This window comes from Saccoglossus kowalevskii, chromosome 16, assembly GCF_978046115.1.
Source record: "Saccoglossus kowalevskii chromosome 16, keSacKowa6.1, whole genome shotgun sequence".
Lineage (NCBI taxonomy): Eukaryota > Metazoa > Hemichordata > Enteropneusta > Harrimaniidae > Saccoglossus > Saccoglossus kowalevskii.
This window is the reverse complement of record NC_140656.1, coordinates 11921014-11948991: the sequence shown is the minus strand read 5'-3', so window position 1 is coordinate 11948991 and position 27978 is coordinate 11921014. Positions and strand designations below refer to the sequence as shown.

General features: G+C 37.9%; 3 protein-coding genes and 1 pseudogene across 3 annotated transcripts in view; 1 reads left to right on the top strand and 3 right to left on the bottom strand.

Moving 5' to 3' along the window:
- LOC100372841 (protocadherin Fat 4-like) overlaps nt 1-3929 on the bottom strand; it is a 35893-nt gene extending 31964 nt beyond the window's left edge. The window contains exons 1-8 of the mRNA XM_085490869.1: nt 3875-3929; nt 3601-3666; nt 2305-3113; nt 2054-2158; nt 1685-1804; nt 832-1573; nt 448-516; nt 11-159 (exon numbers count right to left, since the gene is read on the bottom strand). Of these exons, the coding sequence (XP_085346995.1) occupies nt 11-159; nt 448-516; nt 832-1573; nt 1685-1804; nt 2054-2158; nt 2305-3113; nt 3601-3666; nt 3875-3929 (2115 nt within the window). The remainder of the gene's footprint in view (nt 1-10; nt 160-447; nt 517-831; nt 1574-1684; nt 1805-2053; nt 2159-2304; nt 3114-3600; nt 3667-3874) is intronic.
- An 11205-nt stretch (nt 3930-15134) lies between these two features.
- LOC146733666 (uncharacterized) lies at nt 15135-17941 on the top strand. Its single transcript, XM_085491039.1, has 3 exons — nt 15135-15725; nt 16051-16305; nt 16561-17941. The coding sequence occupies exons 1-3, from the start codon at nt 15272-15274 to the stop codon at nt 17502-17504; spliced, it is 1653 nt and encodes a 550-aa protein (XP_085347165.1). The 5' UTR covers nt 15135-15271; the 3' UTR covers nt 17505-17941.
- A 257-nt stretch (nt 17942-18198) lies between these two features.
- On the bottom strand, nt 18199-21031 carry LOC146733665 (uncharacterized). Its single transcript, XM_085491040.1, has 3 exons — nt 20432-21031; nt 19773-20046; nt 18199-19388 (listed from the first exon to the last, which is right to left on the bottom strand). The coding sequence occupies exons 1-3, from the start codon at nt 20974-20976 to the stop codon at nt 18573-18575; spliced, it is 1635 nt and encodes a 544-aa protein (XP_085347166.1). The 5' UTR covers nt 20977-21031; the 3' UTR covers nt 18199-18572.
- Nucleotides 21032-22839: 1808 nt separating this feature from the next.
- Nucleotides 22840-27233, bottom strand: LOC144360539 (uncharacterized; annotated as a pseudogene).
- Between the last annotated feature and the right edge of the window lie 745 nt (nt 27234-27978).

Below are 27978 nucleotides of genomic sequence, written 5' to 3'. Positions count from 1 at the left end.
TATTACTTACGATAACAACTGTCGTACCAGAGACAGAATTCTCATCAATATATCCAAAATAATCATTTTCTGTGAAAACGGGTGCATTGTCATTGCTGTCTAGAATCTGGACTCTGACCACCGATGTTGATGACAGGTTTCCACAATCAGTAGCAGTCACTAGAATGTTATATTCACATTAAACAATAACATATTATTCAATTAAAAAACAGAATTAGGCAAGTGTTATTCGATGTGGCGAATGACAGTGTCATTACATTCTAATTATGTGATTATGACCGACAACCACGCTTAGCTACCTGTGTGTCTTGAGTCCTGTACATATTCGTCTTATTGACATGCCGTTATGTGTAATGTCGTTTTGTTGCTTATATCTTGTGTTGTGTTTTTAAATTAGAATCCGAATTTTGAATCATGAATCGTACTAATAACTGTTTCTAACTGTACCTGCAAACTCGAAGGATCGCGCGTTGGCGTCCTCAAAGTCAAAGTCCTGACTGGCAGTAGTGACGTCACCTGTCAGTAGGCGTAACACAAATACATAGATGAGAGATTTGCAAAAAGTTGAATCCTGCTGCTCGAATATTCGCGAATATATATTTGTAAATGCCCGTAATGGATGCACATTGAAGAACAGGTCTTATTCATCACACTTAAAGCGGGAGAGTCGTCACCTGCACATGCGTCAGATGGCCATAGCGTTTCATTGTTTACAAACAAGCGTCTGCCCACGAGCCCAAGTTTACGTTTTTAGCGTGTGTTGTAATCGTCGCTTGGAACTCAATTCCCGCGCGTGCGCAGGTGACGACCCTCCCACTTAAACAGACTTACCTGTAACTGTGTCTATAACAAAATCAGTGCTATTAATTGAATAGATGACGTCAGCATTGGTTTCCTCATCATCATCTGTCGCCCTCACTGTCAGCACGTAACTATCCAATGGCGCGGATTCCTCGATACTTCCTATATATAAGTCAAAACTAAATACTGGACTATTATCGTTAATATCTAGTATATCTATAGTGACTACGGTGTAAGATTCTAATACTGGATTTCCAGTGTCATAAGCTGAAATGTTTATGACGTATGATGATATAGATTCACGATCTAATATCCCAGTAACGAATAAATCACCAGAATATTTGTCAATGTCAAAATCACCATGGCTACCACCCATCGTAGAATATAATACACGACCGTTCAGCCCTATGTCATAATCCTCGGCTATTAGCGTGCCTATGACGTAATTAACAGGTGTATCTTCTGCAAGTTCAAATTCATATAATGTCTCATTAAATTCTGGTGTGTTATCATTGACGTCACTGATATAGATAACAATAGATATGGTAGTATTGAGGTTGTCAACATCACCGCCCATATCAGCTGCTGTAACCGTGAGTTCGTATGTATCTCTCACTTCGCGGTCCAAATTAAGCGCAGTGTTATTATCGACTGTTTTGATGATGCCAGTTAATTCATCGATTTGGAAATGGTAACTCCCATCGCCTGACAGTGAATAGACTATTGCAGAGTTGTCATTGATGTCAGCATCAGTCGCTTCAATGAGTGGTACCTAGGTCAATCAATCAATCAATCAATCAATCAATCAATCAATCAATCAATCAATCAATCAACTGACATATATAACACATTTATAATCAGTTCCAAATGATCTCACACTTACCATTATCACTGTTGTGTTTGGTGGCGAGTTTTCAGCAATAGATCCGGATGACGTATAATAGTTAAATATTGGATAGTTGTCATTCATGTCCAATATATCAATAATCAATTCTTCGGCAATCTTGATGAAAATATTCAGATAGAGCATGCCGAAAAAAATATACGATTTTATGAAACACTGCATTATCGTGTGTGGTTTATACGCGAAACAAACACTTCTACTGTAAAACTGGTTAGCATTCATATGCAAAGCAAATACCAATTTGTATACATAACAATCAGTTACCTGAAATACCATTTGAGAACAATGGTGCTGCATTGTGTTTAAAAGAGTTATTGAAAACAGGCCTAATTTTTTTATTTTATTTACCGGGTAAATGAAGCACGTTGTATGATCGGCGATGTATCCATTAACTATCAAATGATACCCGTCTTTGACTTCCCTATTAAACACCCTGTTGGTTGTCACGTTCCCCTGCAAATAATGACACATATACGCAGTTGAATCAAGACACCCATTGATATTATAGATACAACATTTAAATAGTTTTCAATAAATAGAAAAAAAAAACATGATTAACACTCATTAGTTTGAGATAGAAATAAAAAAAAAGAACCTACATATATTGGATCAATTTCAAATAAATCATACATTCCGGCAACGACAAATATCACTTCGTAATCGTCACTTGTTTCGGATAAGATAGTTGTAACATATGTTCCAATCGGCTGGTTCTCGTATACGAATGCAGACTGCAATGTGATGTTTTCAAAGCCTTCCTCTACCTGACTTGTTATTTTAACATGTATTTCTGCATCTGTAGCTGCATCTTCGGGTGGTTGTCCGTTATCCCATACCTGAACTGCGAATGTGAACTCATTGTCCTCGACAGTTACTTCGTCATCGTCTAGAAATTTGGACAGAACGAGTTGGTCAATATTGAACACTACGTTTTCAACTGCCGAAAAATATTTGTCAAATGGGGGCTTTACTACATAAATCAATCGACCGTTGTCATCTATGTCCTCGTCTGAAGCTAACACGACCACAATTGCGACACGAGCAGCTGTTCCATCAATCCATTGGACATGGTAATCGGTCTGCAGCCAATACGGAATATTGTCATTCTTATCGAGTACATTAACGTGAACAGGAATAGTTTTTGTGAACTGACATCCAGTCGCAGCTACGGTAAATGTATATGCATCCACTTCCTCTCTATCTAACGGCGCCATTGGATATATAACCCCGTGCGAATCAACTCTGAAAACTGTACTCTCTTCCTCTTCCACTATTGTGTAGTTAACAACTGCTTCGCTTGGAACTTCGTTACTGATGTCCCCTACTGGGTCGTCGGCTTCTCTTTCGTAATATTCAAACATATGCAAATTGCTTGAACAGTAACCCTCGGGGTTGATAAAAGAACAATCTGAAAGTAACAACAATTATGAAGCGATGTCACATACAATAATATTCATTTGCCACACATACTTATATTTCACCGGATATTTGAGTTTAATCACGACTGGCCCAGTGATGCCATGGCATTGCCAGAAACGTATCAAAATAAATATTGTTTGAGCATTATTTCTGGTAGTAGCCGCGAATAACTTCTTATCTTTATCATACTGCATCATCACAAACATGACGGAACTGGACACAGGGAAGAAAACGAGCTTAAAAAGTGGTGACCAGATAAATGGCAGGGATGTCAGGGATGTTCTCATTGGAATCGTTGATATTTAAAATAGTGCCGAACATCTGACTCAAAATGAATCTAAAACTAGAGAATGTTTCCATTTTCCAGTTCACAGTTGTCATGAAGTCATGACAAAAAATATCTCAAATATCAGCTCAAAGTATTTAGAGCGATTTATAGCTAGAGATAAATCTGATTAAGTGATTATTCTAATTACCTGTAGTTTCAATGGTTTCTGTAGTCACCATAGGAACAGTTGAAGTTTGGCTGCCTACTCCTAAACCTTGAAAGTACAAAATATGTCACTAAATACATTTGTTAAAACACATCGTTTTTTGACGTAACATTGCAGCTCGCTTAAAAGGTAGAAATCGTATCCATCATTTTGTTTGCACAACCTCCGCCGTAGAATATAATATCCCTGATCGTGAAACGTATAGGAATTGGTATTTCAGTTATTCCTTTCAATGTTTTAACAATTTAAAACTTACCTGGAATCCAAGGCAGTAACACTATCACAGTAAAGAATATAATAAGAGAAACCATAATGAATGTTCTAAATTAAAAAAAAAAGTTAAGTTCAGTGCAAGTGACTATATGTAGAAACAGAACACGTAACTTTATATTTAAACCAATCAATACCGAACTTCGTTGTTTATAAACATTGAACTATAACGATGTTTTGCAGTCAACAACGGGCATTAAGTATCAAACCTGGAACAGGATCGTAGTATGACGCAGATGAAATTACCTTAGATAAATATTAACCAATTCGAACTACGTGGCATTGTGTACGATCGTCTTTAATGACGTCAGAGTAATTTAATTGGACCACTCTAGTCAGACCGAATCTCACGAAAACGGTATTGTCTCCGATATGATACATGTTAGGTATTACCAGGTTTATTCTTCTTATATAGCAGAACTATTGGCCAGGTAAGTTTCTTTCAATATTGTAAAATAAATTAATATTGTAAGAAATAAAGTCAAATAAGGCAAATAGAAATTACAAAAGTGCTTTCACCACCCATCCATATGATATGTTCGATGTGTCACATAAGGCAATTGGAACATGATGAATGATCAATCTGGAAGTGTTATGTAAGTGACTATTGGCGAAATACATATATAATAAATTCAACAATTTACGATTTATGCAAATTCCGAAAAACAAACATATACATGCACACTATAGAATGTTGATTTTTTTTTATCCGACCTAAAACATGGTGCTGCTTCAATCTTTTGCCATAAATATGTCACTATGGAGAATTACGAAAACAGTATGCCAATGTGGTTTCATCATCCGCGGTTACATGCTCTGCTTAGATGAAATAATTAAGGTTTTCTATGATAAGTTGTCTGGGGGAAGACAATCACACGAGTGCTTCCAAAAGTTCACTCTAATTATGTGCTGAGATATCAACACTGTCAGTAAATTCAACACCTGTCTCTGCAGAGATTCCATTGAGCTTCCTCAATATTGACCGTTAACTCTCGTTAACCACATGTAATGTCATGGAGAATACTTCAAAAGGGCGTGCATTAACAAACAAAACAATGGAAATAAACTAAAAATAATCGGTATGTCAAAAGCTAGATACTTCATTGGTTCAAACTATGACATCTCCTGGTCTGGTTGATTACTAATCACGATGTTCTTACTGTGCATATTTCTATTGCTAAACCCTGGTTCAAAGCCATTCTACTGTGTGTTTTTTGTACAGTGCAGCCACCCCCCTCTGAAAGTAGCCCTACTGGAGTGTACTTCAACGTGGAGGGCTAGTACAAAAATGTATGTTTGCCCTTGTGCTTCAACACGCAGTGCAGTTGTTCTGACGTATTGCTACTTGCAAAGAATTGTCCTGCAAATCCAGAGTCATCTTTTTTACAAGCGAATTGAATCTGTTCAGATCCAGGTATTTGCCGTTGTAGGGTACTATTTCTATTTTGAAGTGCAGCTGCTTCATGTAGTATCACTTGCGTCTATGGAATCATCATGGGCAATCGGCTGCATTATGTACGTTTTGTACAAACAAGGTTATTAAATAGACAGTAAAGTAAGATTGGCATAGCTGTATTGTGAGCAGTCAACATTTTATTAAAATTAATTTAATTTGTTGGCCCCAGTGACTACATGAATCTTAAAAACACTACCTGCAATGCAGCATGGAATTGTGAGATAGCTGTGCTAAACATTGATAAGATTTCTGTGCTGTGGGATTCCCTCTTGTACAAGATGTCGCTAACTCCAGTTGCAGTGAGTGTCGTTGATGTTATTCATATCCTTGCCATCACATTCTATACTACACCTTACAAAACTAGAAATAGCAAATATTAGATGACTATACATTTTGAATGCCTAGGCGGAACAGGACAAAAGCTGGCACCAGCTGTAGTGGGCTCCGAAATGCCTAACTAAAGATAACTTCAGAACACATTTAGCTGCCAAGAATGAAGCATCGACTTTGGCATTCTGACAGACAGCTTTAACAACAATGTACTATTGATGAAACGGATTGAGTTTAGCCTAGTAAGCCTATTATACTAGATGTGCAATACACGCGGGAGACTGGTAGGAAAACAAGGTGGTTGGGTTGTGGTCATTGTGCAAACACCTGGGGAGAATTGCGGATCAAATCAATTTGTGAAACAATTAATCATCTAAATCCACGATATCAGTGAACAGTATACAGTACAGAAATTGTACTTGTGGGGGACTTATGATCCGGTCTTCTAGGACCTATTTGGCATATGAAAAAGTATCTGCCATATTTTGTCAAAACGTATGGTGAACAATACTCACAAATGCCACAAATCCATCCAGTATAAACCAAACAACAGTTGTGCTGATCATCAGACATTCACAACCTTTGCATAGCTTAGGTTGTAGTAGATGTTTCTGTGTCTCAGCAGGATTTATTCCGGGGAATGTGATCGGACATCGTAGGACACCCCTGAACAACAATCCAACTCTAAATTGAGAAAACTGTACACATTTAACTGAAAACTAAAAATCCAACACAGCAATCATGAGAGTGGTGTAGGTCCTGAATGCCCTCAGGCAATCGGTAATTTTAATAAATTGAACCAATGTTTCATTTTTCTAAAAACAGTTCAACTTAGTAGTAGTCGATCTTCTAACTTACATCGTTAGGTTATTATACAAAACCATAGAGCTATAGTTCGATGGTATCAGGAAATAACGCTATTTGTTGCAGTACTACGAAAGTGTATCAATTACTAAAGCTTGATAACTCGGGATAATACGGGTTGACTGTTATCTCTTAATTTAGACTTAATGAGATAGGTATATTATTGTGATATCTCGGTGATACTAAATTATATTTTTATCAGATCTCGAATCATTGGCGGTAGTTATGTTCAAGTGTTATCGATATTTAAATTTGCTTACTTCTGCAAAATTGTAATCACGAGTAAAGTCATGTACACTCATCCTATCAAAATCCATAGTCAAATAAAAAAATACAAGACCAATAACACAAAACAACTGATAAACAATAACCTGGGATTGGCATGGCATGGTAAACATGAAGTAATGCCAGATATTTCGAAAAGAGCCAGCACATCCTACTGTCATGAATTTGTTTTTGCGTATCTGTTGACCGACTTAATTAACTGATTATTAGCGAATTGCTGTGTTATGTCTGTCATCGTGTAGGCCTATTTGATGTTTTGGACGGAACTTGGCTCAGTGATTTGGAACTAATTTCCAGATATCCGTCGCGATTCTGACAGTTTATATCCACAGTTATTAATGTAGTGAACGATTAATCAAAAGATATGACGTATTCAGTACTTAGTGTGATTGGCTTTATGATTGAAGGTTACGCCCTAGAGTCTTTTTACTGTTTTGTAATTGGTTAGAGTTTTGAAAATGAATAAAGAGAATTTGAGTTGGTCTTGGCGAATACTCCAGGACAGACGCAGCCTTGGGCAGTCGAGTCCAGTCCGAGAGAGTCCAGGGGCGAGCCTTGAGGCAGTCCAGTCTTGGGCTAGTCTTGGGTCAGCCTTGCGAGAGTCTTGGGGACTTTTCCCCAGGGCGCTGTGTCTTATAGAGTGCTCCAAAAGATCGACTAAGACGAGAGCTGAAACGTATTTCGTTGTATGTGTCTTATTTGACTGAAAAGTTAAAGTGACTTTCCCGATCCCGTACCTCAAGGAGACGAGATATAGAGACGAGACGAGTTTCCCCCCTGACAAGTGTGGAGACCCCGAGAGAGAAGAATTTCCACCTGATACGTGAGTGGAGATCCCGGGCAGGTGTTTAACACACATTGACATCCTGTGAAGAAAAGTGAATTGGCGAAGGTGTGTCTTTCTTGTGAACCGAACTAACTGACTCGATGGCAGAGACGACTCGGAAACTGCGCTTGACGACTAACGCCTTTACCAGTATGGCACCGATGAACGACGCTGAAGAGATGAAGATTTCAGAACCCCTTATGAAGGACCAGTACCGGATTGTACTGTATAATTAAGAATTGAGCGACATTAAAGACAAGAAGATGACAAAGAACGACCCGGACTAACGCGACGACAAGAGAAGAGACGCTTATAGACTTTGACTTTAGCTATCTTTGTATTGCTTAGAGAACCGCTCGTTGGACACTGAAACTGACACTGTGTAACTCAGGACGTTGAACTCTTTTCCACAATCCTAACCCTATTGCTCAGTAATGTAATGTATTGCTTGCTTTTCCTATCGTTTTTACCGTTTCTTTTAGTGATGTCGAATTGTATGTTATGTAAGCGCCCAGATTTTTGTTTTGAAATGATATTTAGTGACGTTCGAGGTCCTTTATAACGATTTAAGCGCGCTTCAGTGGACAAGTATTTGCAACACAGTGTTTTGAGTTTTGTGATGTTTTATGGTGTTTTAACGAGTTTATGAGTACGGATTATGATGGAGAAAGTAATGCCCCAACGAGTTTTTCAGAGTTTTGAGATTTGTCGATGTACAGAGATATCGACGTTTTAAGAGTTGTTTTTGTTTACGTGTTGTTCCGGAATACTTCTGACGCTTTTTGAGTTGATAGCACCTTTGTAACGTTTTTTAATGTCTTTTTGAGATGAGAGTTTGGAGCGCTTATATACGCATTGTTTGATATCGCAAGCTTTTGTTCATGATTGACAGGATTATATGTAACTTAGTAGTGTCTATCGTTTCGCTTTTCCCCGTCTTATTTGCCAGAGGAGTAATGTTTTATATAGCGGCTTTGTCTTTGCATTCTGTTACCACGCCGTATGACTTTTGTTTAGATTAACGAATTGTGAGTTCAGTTGAAGTTTATAAGCGTATATGACAGGAGTTTGATTAATAGCTTTTTATTCATTGTTTATTAGTTACCGCTTTGCAATGCTTTAACCGAGAGACGCATCCCTGGTAATCACGTGATCATGCTGTCGACTGCAGCGATTGGCTGATCGCATGGTTACACCGCCACGCCTTAGTTTTTTTTGACCTTTTGATATAGAGTTTGTAACCTTAGTAACGGAGAAAGTGAAGCGACGGGTTATCTCAGCGAACCGTTTTGAGAAAAGTGAGTCGTTTGGTAGCCTTTCCCTTGTTTTTGATTCATAACCGTAGATATTTGTGACTTTATAACCATTGTATTTAGACATTATAATCATTGTACTTAATTAGTGTGTTTTACTCTTTTTGATTTATACCTTTTATTATTAGTATTGTTTTTAACCTGTATGACGATGAGTGGCTGACGGTATCTTTGATTTATGAACGTTCAATGCCGAGGGGCATATCTCAGTTTGGGTGAAGGGATGTGTCATGAATTTGTTTTTGCGTATCTGTTGACCGACTTAATTAACTGATTATTAGCGAATTGCTGTGTTATGTCTGTCATCGTGTAGGCCTATTTGATGTTTTGGACGGAACTTGGCTCAGTGATTTGGAACTAATTTCCAGATATCCGTCGCGATTCTGACAGTTTATATCCACAGTTATTAATGTAGTGAACGATTAATCAAAAGATATGACGTATTCAGTACTTAGTGTGATTGGCTTTATGATTGAAGGTTACGCCCTAGAGTCTTTTTACTGTTTTGTAATTGGTTAGAGTTTTGAAAATGAATAAAGAGAGTTTGAGTTGGTCTTGGCGAATACTCCAGGACAGACGCAGCCTTGGGCAGTCGAGTCCAGTCCGAGAGAGTCCAGGGGCGAGCCTTGAGGCAGTCCAGTCTTGGGCTAGTCTTGGGTCAGCCTTGCGAGAGTCTTGGGGACTTTTCCCCAGGGCGCTGTGTCTTATAGAGTGCTCCAAAAGATCGACTAAGACGAGAGCTGAAACGTATTTCGTTGTATGTGTCTTATTTGACTGAAAAGTTAAAGTGACTTTCCCGATCCCGTACCTCAAGGGGACGAGATATAGAGACGAGACGAGTTTCCCCCCTGACAAGTGTGGAGACCCCGAGAGAGAAGATTTTACCCCTGATACTACTCCACACGTGGTACCCACTATACATCGTTTTGGGTCATAATTAAATGGTTTCTCGTGTCTACACCAGAGAGTGGCATTGTCATCTGAAATCGTCTAACCACATATATTATATCAGTTAAGAAATAAATGAATGTTAAAACTATGGTGCCTCATTAAACAATAAATAAGTATATATGCAAAAATATACACTACCTTCAATGTAGCATGGAACCATGAAATATGGCTGTTTCCATACAAAAAAGCCACCAATTGAGGGTCAAGTGATTTTGAAATATGATCTACCCTTTTTTGAGCTATGTTGTAAGTTTTCCATTTATACAAAATCTGACATTAACGTGGGTCACGTCACCATGTCACCAATCACCACTGCAACAGATCCACAATCCCTGCATTGGTAGGAAGCAATAAAGCTCCCGGAGAAGGATTGTGTTTTGACATCTTGAATGTTTTAATGAGTCGGAAACAAAATCCACACGATTCAAGTGATCCCTGAATTACAACCCGACCACAAAATGTGCTAACTATAAACTATGCAATACAGAGTTTCTTAAAATTTAACACTGACCATAAGCTGGAATGGTGTAAAGAAAATTATCAATAAGACCCGAATGCACTCAGGCAGTTGGTTTGGGAGTTATGGTAAAGGGCTATTCACTCAATATATCACCACTATTTTCCTAGTTGATAATTGGTATCAATCTATCTAATGATTTGCTCTACTAAAACAGATCAAACTCGGTAGCTGTAGTTATTATGCACAGTTATGATCCTATAGATCCATGGATTTATGTGTGTTTATTAAAAAACTAACTTTTGAGAAAATTGTTGAAATACTGTTCAAATAGTGTTTGTTTTTTAAAACGCATAGTGCACATCATCGGTCATAATGGTCGCCATTACTGGTGTACAATTTGCTGCAAACAAAATACATTTTGTGAATTAGAGGAAGCATAATAGTGCTTAGTTATGTACACACCATGTACGGGTTGAATGTTATCTCTTAATTTGGACGTAATGAGAAAGATAATTTGTTGTGATATCTCGGTGATACTTAACTTTTTCAGTTATAATATGGCAAATCACTAGCATTTTGAGTTCTTCTTCTCTTTTTATTTGTTATCGACATGTAACTTCTGCAAAATTGTAATCATGAGTAAAATTCTGTACACTGTATGACGTAATGTAACTGTCCAGTGCGCGGGGAGTGTGCCAGTTTCAAAATAACGACCTTCCCGGAGATGGACTGTATTCTACAATAGTTTTCATGCATATCAAATACACCCCTATTTTCCGAAATAGCAGGCGTGTAAAGTGGAAATAACAACATGGCCAAATGATTTCGAAATCCATAGTCGAAAGGAAATTTACAAATTCAAATATACAAAAGAAACGATTAACAAACAAAACAACTAGGACTTTAGTGGGGTACGTACCAGATTCATTCAAATTCATGTTCTCTGAGATCATCGGTGTCTAACAACGCGCTTACTATTATTATTAGCAAATCAATCTATTGAATGCTAAGGCTGGTTGATCTCCACAAAACCTTTGGCTTAATAATTATGTCAATTATGCCTGGCGTGATCAATTTCAGAAATGGACACAAGTATACTTGCAACAACTATACGTAAATCATGTACACAAGGTAATGTAAAACTAAGGAGGCAATATTTAAATAAAACCAGACGCACATTTGTCGCATAACATTGGATTCTGAATGTATGTTTAAATTCTATATTATTAACATTTTAACAAACCGACAAAACAACTAACCAATGCGATGTCCAAACTGAATTAAATGAGATGATAGCTGAATTTCAAGCAAATTATTGTATGTTGTCAATTTGAGAAATTGTTTACCTTAGAAATTATCTCCTTCTTCGAAAGCTTCTATTCAAAGTGCACCATAAAACGCCCGTGTCTCTTCCGTCAGCGTTAGAAATATGCACACGACGCCCATCTGGTTGAATAGAATATGCTTAAATGGTTCTGACGCGTGACACGACAGTCTAACCCGGTACCTTTACGTACTAGCCCGTTAATGCAACTATAGTTACCTTTCAATTTGACACTTCAATTTGTGAGTAAATGATTAACGCAACACATAATCGGAAGTTTAGACAAAACATTACTTGCCTCGGTTATAGTTGTCAGTGTATCTGCTAAATTAACTGGATGGCCGGTAACATCACATTACATTGTAATGAGCAGCAGTATGTACTAAGGGTGTTATTTAATTTGATTATTTATTTGAATATTATTTTAGATTATTAATTTGTGTTATTTAAATCTGAGTAACTAATTGACATTTGTTTTCTCCTAAAAAAGTATTTCAGTTTCTTCTGAAGCAATTCATGTCGGGAAATGTATATTAGAATCATATATTAGAATGTATTACACATATTTAGATATTGTGTTGCAGGTATGTGATTTTTCTTGTCTGCAAATCTCTACTTTTGCTAATAACATGAGTAACCCTAATGGATTTAGAATATGTTTGTTACATTTGTATGTTAAGTATTTTGAACGTTTCACATTGAACTTATCCTCGGGGGCGGAGCTACGTCACAAGACGTTCCACGTTGCTAAGACGCGCACCGCTGTACCATGTATGTCTATGGGCTTTGTGCGCGCTGCTGTGGAACGCCGGTCGAGCCGGTGAAAATTCGAGAAAACAACACAAACTCAACTTTGAAGTAATCCCCAACAACCAAATTTATATATGTTATACACGTAGGGCTAATCTTGTTGAACTGGTCAGAGGAGTCTCAATAATCATTCCAAAGTACCGTTTTCTGCGAGTTTTGGGTCTTTGTTTTCACCGCCGCGGGTTGCCAGGCGGTGAAAATGCCCGGATGTCCGCCCCCGAGGATAGGAGTATAATACTGCAGATAGAACATCTGATTCAGAAAAATACCTATAACATGGTAGCTCAATTCTCAGACTAGTTGCGAGTCTGTTGTATTACTAGTCTGAGCTCAATTCAATCACTTGAGAAGGATTACATCTGAAGCAGTAAATCTACCTTGCATAGTACCTGAATACCTGCATTGTGCAATCAAATTAGATGGCAATTTAACGTGAACAATGTACATAGATGATTGTTCTGAGTGGCTAATGTTTTTAGCAGAATGTTGGCACAATTGTTACCATAGCGACATCACGTACGCACATTTGCTTCACACGCCTTGGCAGTATTGTTTAGAATTAACAACTTGCATGTTTAAGGTAAATATTACAGCAATTTGATAAATAGATTGTTTACTTATTGTATTTACTTTGCAAGGCTTTAATCGTGAGACACGTCCCTGGTAATCATGTGATCATGCCAACGATTGCAGTGATTGGCCGGTCTAATGTTTTCTCTGCCATGCTTTAGAGATTTATGATAGAGTTAATAAGACGTTGGAGGATAGAATGGGAGAAGTGGGCTGCGAGACGTTATTTTATGATAGAGTTAATAAGACGTTGGAGGATAGAATGGGAGAAGTGGGCTGCGAGACGTTATTTTATGATAGAGTTAATAAGACGTTGGAGGATAGAATGGGAGAAGTGGGCTGCGAGACGTTATTTTAGCTGACTGTTTTGATAAATAATACTTGACTATCTGTAATGAAGGGTTGAATCTCGTATCTCTACTTGTAAGTGTTATCAGCTAAGTGAGTCACAGTTCCCGAACACAACGCCTAGTGCTCAAAACACAATAATGAGGAAGTGGAATTGATAACTGGTTATATAAATTTATATTGCTGCATACCCGTATGTGATACAAAATAAAAATATATTTATAAAGTCCGAGTATTGATAAATGAACAACCTGAGTGGCCAGGTGGACTTGAGTATGTGTAATTTGTTGGAGTTTAGTTAGAACACTAAAACGAGATCAGTTGCCTGAACAAACACAATTCCGACTGGATCTTTTAACGAAATCAGAGGGATCTTAATCGTAATAGATAGGACAGAAGTTACCGCAGTTGGAGTGAAAGAAATCTTTGCAGTTAATCGTAAATACGTTTACAGGTGTTTAAATGGTGGTTTTTTAAAACTAAAACTAACTAAGATGACTGGGAAAAGTCCGTCTGCAAATTACGAGTCGGCCGCCCTTGTCGTAAACTGTGAGGCATAAATTTTGCACAAATGAACCCCTCAAAGTTATGTGACACTGAAGTAAGTTCATCATAGCTGTGCAACTAGCAAACAGCAGTGCACAGGAATGATCATTAATTGCTCTATGCTGGGCTTTGGTGATACACAAATCAAACGGCGCTCGTTTCGGGATAGTGTGGCTAGTCTTACACGTAGGCATGTGTTTAAAGCGGGAGGGTCGTCAGCTGCGCACGCGCGGGAATTGAGTCCCAAGCGACGATAACAGCCCACGCTGAAAACGCAAAGGCTCATGGGTAGACACTTGTTTACAAACAATGACACGCTATGGCCATCTGACGCATGCGCAGGTAACGACTCCGCTTTAAAAGAACTTCATCAAACCCTAGATATTACCCAGACTCAATTACTTGTTAGGGTTCCCCCAAAAACTGTCCGCTACCACACGACACGTAACACGAAGGATTGAACCACACAGGCAAAGGGAAGATTAACGCGAATGTTCAAAAAGGGTGGGTGGTTGTGTTGTGGCTTGCAACTGAAAAGGACTTGGAAAAAGTTAGCTTTAAGATAGCTTTTGCTGTAGATTGAGCATTCCGACATCATTGCTCCAGACGCTTGTTGGGCCGAACAGCCAAACTTCTTAGTGGAAACTGAATAGAGGAAACATCATTTTCACCCCAATTTTGACTTACAACACACACTCAACTAATGTAGATAAATCATTACGGAAATTCACGTGTACCTGTCAGAGTTCAGAAATACAGATACACTGACCCCATCATACAGTATGAGTGACTGAAGACCTACGTGTTACAGTGATAATCAGTCTGTGAATTTTTTTTAAAACTTTACATTTTTATATTTCTCGCAATAATATTACTTTGAAATTACTAATAAATCTCCAAACCTCGAGTTAATTTATCTAATTGTGTCACTGAACTTCATACAAATATCCTCTGATGTGTCTAGGCATTAAAGGGCGGTGGTCCTTACGCCACGCATGCACACATGATATAGGTTCTATGTGAACAAAATGGCGACTTCGTCAGTTGCGCAGATCAAGTACAAACTGAGACGTCACTAAGTTTTAATTACATAATTATTTTGCTGATTGGAAGGCATCGAATGAGTGACTAGCGGTAATTCTCGCGTTTCACAATACACTGCGCCACCTACCGGGCTGTAGAGAGAGGCATATGATACGCAAAGCATCATGGGAAATTGTCGACATCTTTATTCTGAAGTTTTACCGCGCGTATTTGATATCGTCAATTTGTTTTTCATATAATAATTCAGTTTATTGCCATGGTCTTCCTTTGCGAATCCTCGGAATGCTATTCACATACATCGAAGCTTCGAAACCTTGACAAATATCCTTGGATGAAGGGTATTAGGTGGGTAAAATGGCCGCAAGAAAAAAACGCAATTGCAAGGTGGAAACATTTGATTAGACGTGGCGGAAAAAGTAAAGATGAAAACATAGTGGATATTCTGAATATTTCTAGACGGTCGAGACTTTGTTCCCGACATTTTGATGAAGATGAGATCGATATGTGGGGAAATGCGTCCGGTGATCCCAAATACTTTGCATGGAACAACTGGGGGAAACCTGTAAATCAAAGGCCATTGAATAAACATCAAGCTGCTAGGCAACCACGGCCATCAATTTTACAGGTGTGTAAGAACGTCCCAAATGAATTGGTACCGACTGTTGGCAAAGAGTTGGATGTTGCAATAAAGCAGAAACCTGATATTGGACGTAAGTTGTATTTTTTTGTTGACTTTAAACGTACATGTCGTTCGATGCCCGTAAATCAAATTAGTTGATGTATAGTTAGTTTGGCTAATGTCGAGTATGTGTATATGATATGATACGTGGTCCCCAAACACTGAATCCCAGAGCGTTTTCGTTATATTCTAAAGGATTGTGTTTTTTATGATCAACTAATTTCACACAGAAATATGGTAGCTGCTTGTGATCAGGCAGTATTCGTATTTATAATTGTGCATCCAAACGTTTGTGACTGTACATTTGAAGTGAACAATTTACTGAATATCAAACTGTCTTCATTATTTTTATATAGGTTTGCAGCTTAACGTTTGTCCATTTGTTGAGACACCACAACCACTGGATCATGATTACCTCCATACTGCATCTCCTATTTTGGTTAACATAAGTACACAAACCACAATGACCATGGATGACATAAATGTTCTAGAAAGTACAGCTAAACCACCATCTTCAAAAAAACCAGGACAAGGTGTAGTCAACTGTGCAACTGAGACTGATGAGAGAGTAAATTTCTATACAGGATTGCACTCAAAGTCTATTCTTCAGGGTGAGACATTCACAATATCAAATTCATTCATATTAAAACATTTTGTAAATTTTATTTTTTTCAAAATTTTTATTGTTGTAATTGTGTATATGTGTTATTGCTTGTGTTGCTATACTACTGGTTTATTATTTTTGTACAGTTTTAATATATAGTTTCTGTGGTGACAATACATAGTTTAAGGTAATGTTTTCAGTACTGCATTGTTTATTTTGTTCATATGCTATATTTTTATTTTTTTTTTATTTTTTTTTGTAGGTGTTTATGACTCAATTAGTGGTGGTGTTGATCAACTAAAGTACTGGAGAGGTGCAGAGAGTACTGCTGATCATCATAACAGTGGGCGACAAAGACCAGGAAGGCAACATCAGTTGCCACATTATTACCAATTTCTTATGTGCTTAATTAGACTACGTCTAAATTTACCACTTCTCCTCCTAGCGGATTTGTTCGATGTAAGCTGCTCAACTGTATCAAGAATAACAATCACATGGATCTCCTACATGTACCAGACTTTAGTGCCAGCATTACTTGTCTGGCCATCACAAGCAAATATTCAAGGATGGATGCCACTGGACTTTAAAAAGTCGTTCCCCAATACCCGTGTTGTAATTGACTGTTCTGAATTTTTTATTGATCGGCCAAGAAACAAAGATGAACAATATAAAACTTACTCACAATATAAAAGTCACAATACATACAAAGTTTTGTTTGGGGTTTCACCTTTTGGTGCATTCACATTTGTAAGTGACCTGTGGTCAGGAAATGTTTCTGACAAGTATCTTACAGAACAAAGTGGACTGATAGAAAAGCTGGATGATGGAGATGCTGTGATGGCTGATAGAGGCTTCCATATAGAAGATTTACTTTTAAAAAAAATTGCTGCTCTCATTGCTCCTCCATTCACCAGAAAATGGCTTAATGGGAAGGGTAAAAGACTTAATGTTAATGAAATTAGACGAACAAGAAAAATAGCACGCCTTAGGATTCATGTCGAAAGAGCAATCCAACGTGTTAAATGTTGGAGGATCTTGAAACACCAAATTCTATCTTCTTTACAGGATTGTGCATCAATGATTGTTAAACTTGTTGCAGCATTCTGCAATCTCAAAGGACCCTTATTTTATTCTAAAAACGAACAAGCATTGAAAATGTCTAAAGTTGTACCCAAAAAGGCAGTTAAGCGTAAACACAGTTGCTGATGCTTGAATGCAAATGTATATCTTTACAACACGTTTGTATGCAAATGTACCATTACAGAAAAAAAAGTCTTCTTCACTTGTACTAAATATGTATTTCAGTAATGATTTTCTAGTCCAGTTTTTATTATTATCTGGATTTCTGATTAGTTTTTTGTTCTTTCATATTGTTTGACTGAATTCAGACTTATCAATTTTTTTTTCTGCCATGGTCCAATCTGATTAAAATTGCATGTTTTTCCTGTGTGGGAGTCATTGTATTGTCACACATATTGATCCTAGATTGTGATTGGTTAGCAATCACGTAATTCAGATGATGTGAATATGTTCACATGATTAATGACCATGAATGATGCACCGTTAACAAATTCGTTGTTACTGTTACCATACTTTTAAATGCCAATTTTTAGAATAAATTATCATACTAAATAGGTAAACAACACTAGTTTTTATAGTTGGTAAATGTGTACATAATTTTAGCAGCAGGCAAGCTAAATGTTGAAATAAGTTTTTTTTTTTTATATAATTTGAATGCCAAACTTACAACGTAGGATTTCATACCATTGGCTGTACGTGTTGCATCATTCTGGAGTATGTGACCAGCCAGTCAAGGTAGCAGATACATGAGTAGCACACCAAGAGATACATACTAAATACTATAAAATATTTTTTTTTAAAAGAAATGTACAGATTTCCATTGTGATTTTTTTGTAACAATTTATTCATGTCAGTAAACATACATTATTCATCTGTCATCTTACTTGCATTGAATAAAAACACCACAATAAATATTGAGTGTTAAGTGTGTGAAAATATAGGTAATCATACAAGTTGGAGTAGGTTTACAACATGTAACAACTAAAAGTTTGACTAACAATATAGGTTTTGTACTGTTTGCTCCTCCCACATGAAATCTTGATAATAATTTACAAACCTTTTGATAAAAAAGCAGTATCTGATACTATCTGTATAATTCATAATTATGGTGAAATGTACAGAAAATTTTGCAAAATGTGTAAAAATTTGCACTGAATTTTAAGCGGGAATAATATATGGCGGTCAAAGTGATTTTCATAGCAATGGCAGTACAGCAGTATTAAAAACAAGTTCTGCTTTACTCTGTAACAGTTCCCATCTGTCCACATCAAAGTATACAGGTATTTTTTGTATTCCTTTACGTGTGTACACAACTAAATCACAAGATGCTATACCTGTCACACCTAACTGGAATTGTATCTGGCTGTACCATGGGGAAGTCTGCTTTAAATGCAAAGTTTCATCAACTAGTTCTAAATGATATTTGGGATCTATGCAAGGTATTTTCTCAACAGCAATGTTTTTGTGCTTAAAAGAACATTTAATTTCAATTAGTTTTGGTTCATGGCATGAACAATTAACAGTGCCATCAGGTGATGCTCCCATAAATGGTTTATTTTTCATTACTATTAGTCCACACTCATTAACTTCAAATTTGTTGTGTTTCTTAACCTCACTAATTGAGTATAATTGCCTTGCAACCGGCTCATTTTCTTTACCAAAAGTTACAGCACTGTTTTCAATAGGTTTTGCAGTTCCCAAAATCTTACTGACTAATGTTTCACACTTGTGAACATCTCTCACTGATCTCACCAAGTCAGCAATGCTTGCTGTTATACGTCCCTTTCTGGCTTCATACCATGCAGGATCACATTGAAGAAGGTTTTTTAGAATTTCTACATGCTGCTCTGTTGTATTTTGGGTTAAGTAATCTAAAAACATCATGTTACTTCCTGAAGATCTGTAAGTTGTATAAATCTCTTGCATCGTCGGCACATTAGTCTCAGGCAATAGTTGTGGATCTTTCACTAACTTCAGAAATAATGCACCGGGATGAGATTCTTCACATACCTGGAAAAAATGTAGTCATATTTACTATCCATATTTGAGTGAATAAGGGAGAGGGGACTTGTTTTCTTTTCCCTTTTGTTTTATTGCCTAAAATAAAGTGGTGGGTAAAGAGTTGTCTAACAATATGACAGAAAAGGAAATTGTACTTATCTATATACAAACAAAGTTTCTTATGTTACGATGGGGCACTGGTAAATAGATATTTTTGGCCATCTGTTTTCAGAGTATACAGCGGAGCTATATCAGCCGACAGGCTGTTAGTTAATGAAATATGTTGCCACCATGTTGGGAAGAAAGTAAAATTTACAATATGTACATCCATTTTCCCCAAGTGCCCCTCCCCATTATTAAAATGGTTACCCCTTAAGAAAATCAGCACCTCACCCTTTTTAAATGCTCTTGAATCCTGAGAATGTCTGTATTGTTCACTGTTCTCAGTGGTCTGTAGTTCTTAGGTTGGGGACCAGGTTTCCTTGGTGTTGTTTTATCTCTGCGATAATCTAGGTCTTCCACCTTAACTGGTATGGATGTTTTGCGGGGCTTAGTCCACACACAAGTCTCATCGGTACTTACTGCAGTTCCCCTGTCAGTCTGCCTGTCTACGTATTCAGCTACTGCAAATAGTAGAGCAGCTGTGTGCTTGCAAGAACCATCATCACTAATAGAAAAATAAATATAAAATATTTTAATGGAGGAACCAATAAACAAATATTTTACCATATAACCATAATTTATTTTAGTTTGTATAGTTAAAAACTGGGAACTAGAGAAAATGGATGGCATGCACTATACTTGTTCTAAGATGTGGGAAGGAGTGATTAAAACTTTAAAGCATTCTTTAATTTTAAAATATACTGTTATTTACAACTTTATATTTACATGCTAATTTTTGTAAACAATGTAGATATTTTCAAATTAATTATGTTTGCGTCAGTACATTAATATCAACAAAACACTACATGTAGCTTCTTAAAGATATGAATGTTTGAACTACATAGTACATGTAAGATAATTATAACAATTACTGGTTTGGTAACACTTACGCTGCAACACAGCCACAACCGGCGGACATAACTTCAGCATCTGATGAAAGAAGTAGCCAAGTTGCGTACCGCTGAGCAGTTTGGCGTTGTTCCGGTTTCACCTCAGCTTTGACATAGACGTGATCTATGTGCCCAGACACCTTTCCTAAAAGAACGTCCTCTACATGGTTATCCTTAAACATAAGATACCCATCGTCGTGTTTATATTTTGTGAGTCGTTCCGGTGTCCACTCGCAGTTTTTTATTAAATACGCAAACACGTCACCAAGCGCAACTTTCGGGAGACAATGAAGTGTTCGTGTCCACACCACTTGTTTACCATTCAGGTTAACAGCAACAGTCCCGTCATCATTTAACACCCGCCGGCGTTTCCTCTCTGATTCATCATGATCACAGTCTTCAATAACATCGTATATACCGCTTGCTTTTTGTGCCAATTCAACCAACTCATTTTTCTTCTTCCCAGCACATGGTATACGACGATCAGTTAAATATTTTTTTAAATCGGGGACTCGCAGACGACTAAAGTCACAGAAGACCGCCATACAAATAAGCCTCTCAACGTTCTACGCTGGTGGCGCCATTATTGCGATGTCGACACCGGAAGTGAGAAATGCGTCTTTCCAGGTTATCCGCCGAGGGCGCACTTTATTGTGAAACGCGAGAATTAGTGCACGTCGCGCTCATGTCAAAACTTGCACTCATGATAACTGATAGAAGAGCGTTGGATTGTGGAAAAATCAGTGTTTATTAATATAAATGAACATCGTCCGAATCGCACAGTTTCATTAAAGCCGGTCATTCATGACCGGCCCACGAACCCGTGCGTGATCGTGTTAGGAAAACTGTATTTCACTGCAGCTAAATTGAGTCATTTGATTGGGCGCGCAAGTAGCTGGCGCCACCAATTGCAATCAGAGTTGCTCTATCATAAGTGTGAATGGCGGCGTGTGGGTTTTGCGCAATCTCCTTCCCAGCGGCCTTTGCGCTTTACGCAATAGTGCCTCTGCCACAGGCTGCCTTCAATTTTGTGGTCAATCACCTCACTACGCACGGCCATTTTCTTGTACCTGTTACATCTGAAAACGTACTACAAAAAGTGGAAAAAAACGTATGTGACATCCGAACTATTTATTAATGTCAGACTTCAGTAAAAACGTAAATACGAACCATTTTATCGCGGACTATGTTGTGCAAGGTAATGTTACTGTAGTGAAATGGCGCACGTGATACACTAAAACTTAGAAGAAAAAACGTTCTGTTATCTATATAGTTGGGAAAGAAACATTAAAGACTAATTTCACTGAAAAGAGTTTCCTAACATTTCCGTTCATCTTGTATTCTGGTGAATATTTCAATACTATTTCTAGCTTGAACGGGTTCGATTTTGCGCGTCTAACAGCAATAGAACACAAAGGTTCTAGTAAGTTTATAAAGTTAGTCATTTATTGTAGAAACTAATGCTTTGGCATATAGGAAATTATTGCAGTTTTCTAAAGCATGTCTTGTATATTTTGTTCTAATCACTAAACATTTTATTCGGATTCGAAGTGATTAAACTAACCAAGTGACTTTCGCATAACTTTGTTAACCGCCAAGGTCTTGTAGTTCGAACATATTCGAATATGCAAATCAGTTCTATGCAAATCTGCTTTGTGCAGTGATGATAAGTAACGCGCATCGAACTGTGCGGAGTTCGGGTTTTGCGCAATCTCCCAGGCAGAGTTCTATTACGAATAAATCTCTGCCACCACGCGATCTTATGCTTGTCGTTGATTGGTTGATTGGTTGATTGGCTTTCCATAACATTGCCATGCAAGTGCAAGTGCAAGTGATTTTCGAACCCGACGAATGTGTACGCGTTGTTTGCATATACTGGCCGTTTTCAAAGTTAGAAGCTTTATTTTTTCTTTCTGTACCACAAACGGTGTGACAGTAGGACGATTTAGCCGTCAATACCTCTCAGTGAAATCGTTACTTTATATTGTTGTGTCTGGCAATCGACAGGACCAGCTGGACAGGACGCTCAGTTTGATGAACCGAGTAACACCTTAGCAACAGTTATTCCGCGATGAAATTATTTTCTTTTGTAAATTATAACTATTTCACCCTTGACAGTGCATTTACGGAAAAATCGTTATCAGCTATCGATACAATATTTTGAAAAAATAAAATGAGAAATTAGGTTTGTAACATCTATAAATCAGAGCATTGCCGGTCTGCAAAATAATTACAGGGTTATGTAGTGTAGTTATGACAGGTCGCTTCTGATGCCACAGCATACACTGCTGGCTGATCAATCAATCAAACAGCAATTCGTGTATATGAAAGGTAGGTTCAGGTAGCCAAAAACAAATAAATCAAAGTTGTTGTCTGGCCAAATGAAACCTTGGGACTAATGTGTGGGACTAACGTCTTTGGCAAAAAGGGAGAAACAAAAATAAGTTTATTACCTGTAATACATGAAACCAACATAACAGCAACGATGAATTTGGAAAAACTGTTGACAATGCATTGCACTCTTTCAGATCTTTGTCAATCATGAAAGCCCTACAATAATGTAACAAAATAAATTACATGTACATGCATATGCATGTAGATAACATTTCTGTATACGGTGAATGCAACTTCTCCCTTCACTCAGAATAACATCACGTCAGGTATCTTGGGGATTCAAATCTTCATAACACTGAATAGTCTCCCACAGTAATAATAAATGGTCAGAATAGGTGACTAGACTGGCATTTTGGTTTAAAACTAACCTTGGGCATATGTTGGCATTCTTATCTTTGATAATGGTCAGCGCCTAAATGTTTATTAAAACCGCTTCTCTATCTTCACTGGTTATTAGAAATGCAACAGGAAATCCATGACCATGATCATCTCTGACAACCATTGTATACAAAGCATAACCTAAACCATATGCAGTAACACCTAATTTATGGAAACATACTTGTATAAGTAAAAGAGTGTACTGGTATAAACCATGTTTTGCAGTCGCAATGTAAAACCCTTGCGAATGAGTTTATCACATTGCTATCACGGGGAAAATCTTTCTACTCTCGGGTTCTCCACACTTGCCAGGGGGGAATCTCGTCTCATCTCTATATCTCGTCCCCTTGAGGTATGGGATCGGGAAAGTCACTTTAACTTTACAGTCAAATAAGACACACACAACGAAATACGTTTCAACTCTCGTCTTAGTCGATCTTTTGGAGCACTCTATAAGACACAGCGCCCTGGGGAAAAATCCCCAAGACTGCGTCAACACTCGCCCCAAGGCGCTCCAGGACTGGACTCTCTCTACTGCGTCTATCGTGCTGTGTTCCCCAAGACCAACTCAAAACTCTCTTTATTCATTTTCAAAACTCTAACCAATTACAATGCAGTAAAAAGACTCTAGGGCGTAACCTTCAATCATAAAGCCAATCACACTAAGTACTGAATACGTCATATCTTTTGATTAATCGTTCACTACATTAATAACTATGAATATAAACTGTCAGAATGAGTAGTTTAAATAGCGGCGGATATCTGGTAATTAGTTCCAAATCACTGAGCCAAGTTCCGTCCAAAACTTCAAATAGGCCTAAACGATGACAGACATAACACAGCAATTCAGCTAATAATCAACTAATTAAGTCGGTCAACAGATACGCGAAAACAAATTCATGACACATCCCTTCACCCAAACTGCGATTGTGCCTCCTGGCATAACAAGTTCATAAATCAAAGATACCGTCCTCTACTCTTCGTCATATGGGTTAAATACAATACTAATAAAAGGTATAAATCAAAAAGAGTAAAACACACTAATTAAGTACAATGATTATAAAGTCTGAATACAATGGTTATAAAGTCACAAATATCAACGGTTATAAATCAAAAAACAAGGGAAAGGCTACCAATCGACTCACTTTTCTCAAAACGGTTCGCTGAGGTAACCCATCGCTGCACTGTCTCCGTTACTAAGGTTACGAACTCTATATCAAAAGGTCAAACAAAACTAAGGCGTGGCGGTGTAACCAAGCGATCAGCCATTCGCTGCAGTCGACAGCACGATCACGTGATTACCAGGGATGCGTCTCTCTGTTAAAGCATTGCAAAGCGGTAACTAATAAACAATGAAAAAAAAGCTATTAATCAAACTCCTGTCACATACCCTTATAAACTTCAACTGAACTCAAAAATCGTTAATCTAAACACAAGTCATACTGCGTGGAAACGGAATGCAAAGATAAAGCTATCATAACACATTACTCCTCTGGCAAAAAGACGGAAAAGCTAAAACGATATACACTACTGAGTTACATATAAACCTGTCAATCATGAACAAAAGCTTGCGTTATCAAACAATACGCATATAGGCGCACCAAACTCTCACCTCAAAAAAACATTAAAAAACGTTACAAAGGTGCTATCAACTCAAAAAGCGTCAGAAGTATTCTGGAAAACAACACATAAACAAAAACAACTCTTAAAACGTCGGTATCTCTGTTCTCGACAAATCTCAAAACTCTGAAAAACTCATTGGGGCATTACTTTCCCCATCATAATCCGTACTCATAAACTCATTAAAACACCATAAAACTTCACAAAACTCATAACACTGTGTTGCAAATACTTGTCCACTGAGGCGCGCTTAAATCATTATTAAGGACTTCGCACGTCACTAAATATCAGTTCGAAACAAAGATCTGGGCGCTCACGTACATACAATTCAACATCACAAAAAAAAATGGTAAAAACGATAGGAAAAAGCAAGCAATACATTACATTACTGAGCAATAGGGTTAGGGTTCTGGAAAAGGGTTCAACGTCCTGAGATACACAGTGTCAGTTACAGTGTCCAACCAGCGGTTCTCTAAGCAATACACAGATAGCTAAAGTTCGAATCAAAGTCTATAAGCGTCTCCTCTCTTGTCGTCGCGTTAGTCCGGGTCGTTCTTTCACTTCATCTTGTCTTTAATGTCGCACAATTCTTAATTATACAGTCCTATTCGATACTGGTCCTTCCGAAGGGGCTTCGAAGTCTTCATCTCTTCAGCGTCGTTCATCGGTGCCATACTGTTAACGGTGTTAGTCGTCAAGCGTGGTTTCGTCTCTGCCATGGAGCTGGTAGTTCGGTTCACAAGCAAGACACACCTTCGCCATTTCACTTTTCTTCACAGGATGTCAATGTGTGTTAAACACCTGCCCGGGTTCATCCAAAACGTATCAGGGGGAAAATCTTTCTACTCTTGGGTTCTCCACACTTGCCAGGGGGGAATCTCGTCTCGTCTCTATATCTCGTCCCCTTGAGGTATGGGATCGGGAAAGTCACTTTAACTTTACAGTCAAATAAGACACACACAACGAAATACGTTTCAACTCTCGTCTTAGTCGATCTTTTGGAGCACTCAATAAGACACAGCGCCCTGGGGAAAAATCCCCAAGACTCTCTTAGACTGCGTCAACACTCGCCCCAAGGCGCTCCAGGACTGGACTCTTTCTACTGCGTCTATCGTGCTGTGTTCCCCAAGACCAACTCAAAACTCTCTTTATTCATTTTCAAAACTCTAACCAATTACAATGCAGTAAAAAGACTCTAGGGCGTAACCTTCAATCATAAAGCCAATCACACTAAGTACTGAATACGTCATATCTTTTGATTAATCGTTCACTACATTAATAACTATGAATATAAACTGTCAGAATCGCGACGGTTAGCTGGTAATTAGTTCCAAATCACTGAGCCAAGTTCCGTCCAAAACTTCAAATAGGCCTAAACGATGACAGACATAACACAGCCATTCAGCTAATAATCAACTAATTAAGTCGGTCAACAGATACGCAAAAACAAATTCATGACATTGCCATAACATATTCCACTAGAGTACTCATGGTCTTTTTATGCCCCCCTCTCAAACCAAAGGCATAGATAAATGAAAAAGACGAATTAATAATGGTATCAGATAGAAGAGGGGGCCTCAAGGAAGTCTTGCCCTGGATAGGATACTACAACATGTATTAATAAGATTACTGTTCGAAACTATTCACCAACCTGAGTATGTAGCGTCAAGAAATATAATAAATAGTCTTCCCAAATCTCTGCATCATATCTTTTTGTATAGCCATCTGCATGATAATAATTAGTGGCTGTTTCTCACATGTCTCAGACTCGATATTATTTAATGGTTGATAAAATATTATTTTATTTTTGAGATCTGATTTCATGAGCGAATCAACACTCACTGCATCATTTGCGTTTGTGTCGTTGGCTGTTCACACTGTTTATAATGTATTTGATATCAGACGGTGTGGGGTAGTACTCTCTATCATACATGTCTACATGTCCACGCTCCTGAGACCACTTCTGCACATCTGTAATGATGTTATTGCATTTTTTGTCACCAGCAGCTATCAACTCAATGTACGCTACGAGATCGGGGTGTATTCTGTTGATAACCAGTTCGTTATCATTATTAGGATTATGGCCAGTGTGACAGTCTTGAATACGGCAAATGCAAGCTGTCATATACCGATCAGCAGAATAAATAAATTTGAACGAAACGTAAGCCGTACAACCATTTGCTTGAGTTTTTTTCGGCTTCCCGGTCGATTTTCCGCGCGGTTTCCTGTTCCGCTCACACTGATATTGAATCACACCTTTTCCACAGTCTTTCAGGCAACTAAATACACCAGCACCTTTGTCTTTTAGGAGTTCCAAATATTTTGACATGAACTGCGATTCGCTATCTATCTCAGTGGATTTTTTCTTCTTAGCCTGGCTTGCAGCAAACTTCATAAACGCTTCCTCCATTTTGGCTAAATATCAAAAAGCGTGCGCGCTCTCATAATTTGCATATTCATGATATTACGCCCGCGAGATCACGGCTATAAATAGTAACAGGGCTGAGCGCTGTGTCAACTGTACCTTTCCACCCAGGGGAGATTGGCACGAGAGGGCGCCATCCGATCTGAATGGAACGTTTCGACGTCAGTCGCCTGTAGCCCATCGTCAAAGCAACAACGTTACAAACAGATGAAATAATTTCAGCAATTTTTTTACAGAATAATCCACAACAAAACTTAGAAACATTTCATAGACAAATACAGGCCCCAAAATTATATCTACTGCAAAACAATTCAACCGACAACCAGTTTGACGCTACAATTTCTTGCTGGAGCCCAAATTCTACGCGTGATTTTATTGCGTTCAAATCTGTTCAATTTCAAACTGCGCATGCACACACACTGTGGTTTCTCGAATTGCATTCTAATTAGGTAACTTGTCACTAATAAAAGTCAACGAAAACATTTTGAGCAATATTGAGCAATAGTACTAGAGTGAAATATAAACGTGCCTCTGCATTCTCCATGAATTTCGTAACTTGCTATGATCATGGTAAAGAGAAAACCTGTGCTTACTTTCAACAGTTAGCTGGAGTCTGATCGAAAACGTGTCTCAAAAAATACTTTTACATCATTTTCCCCATTATTTTTTCAGCTCGTAACGATGGTATCAGTCAACTTAGAACTAACATGTATGCTATCGGAAAGCATTT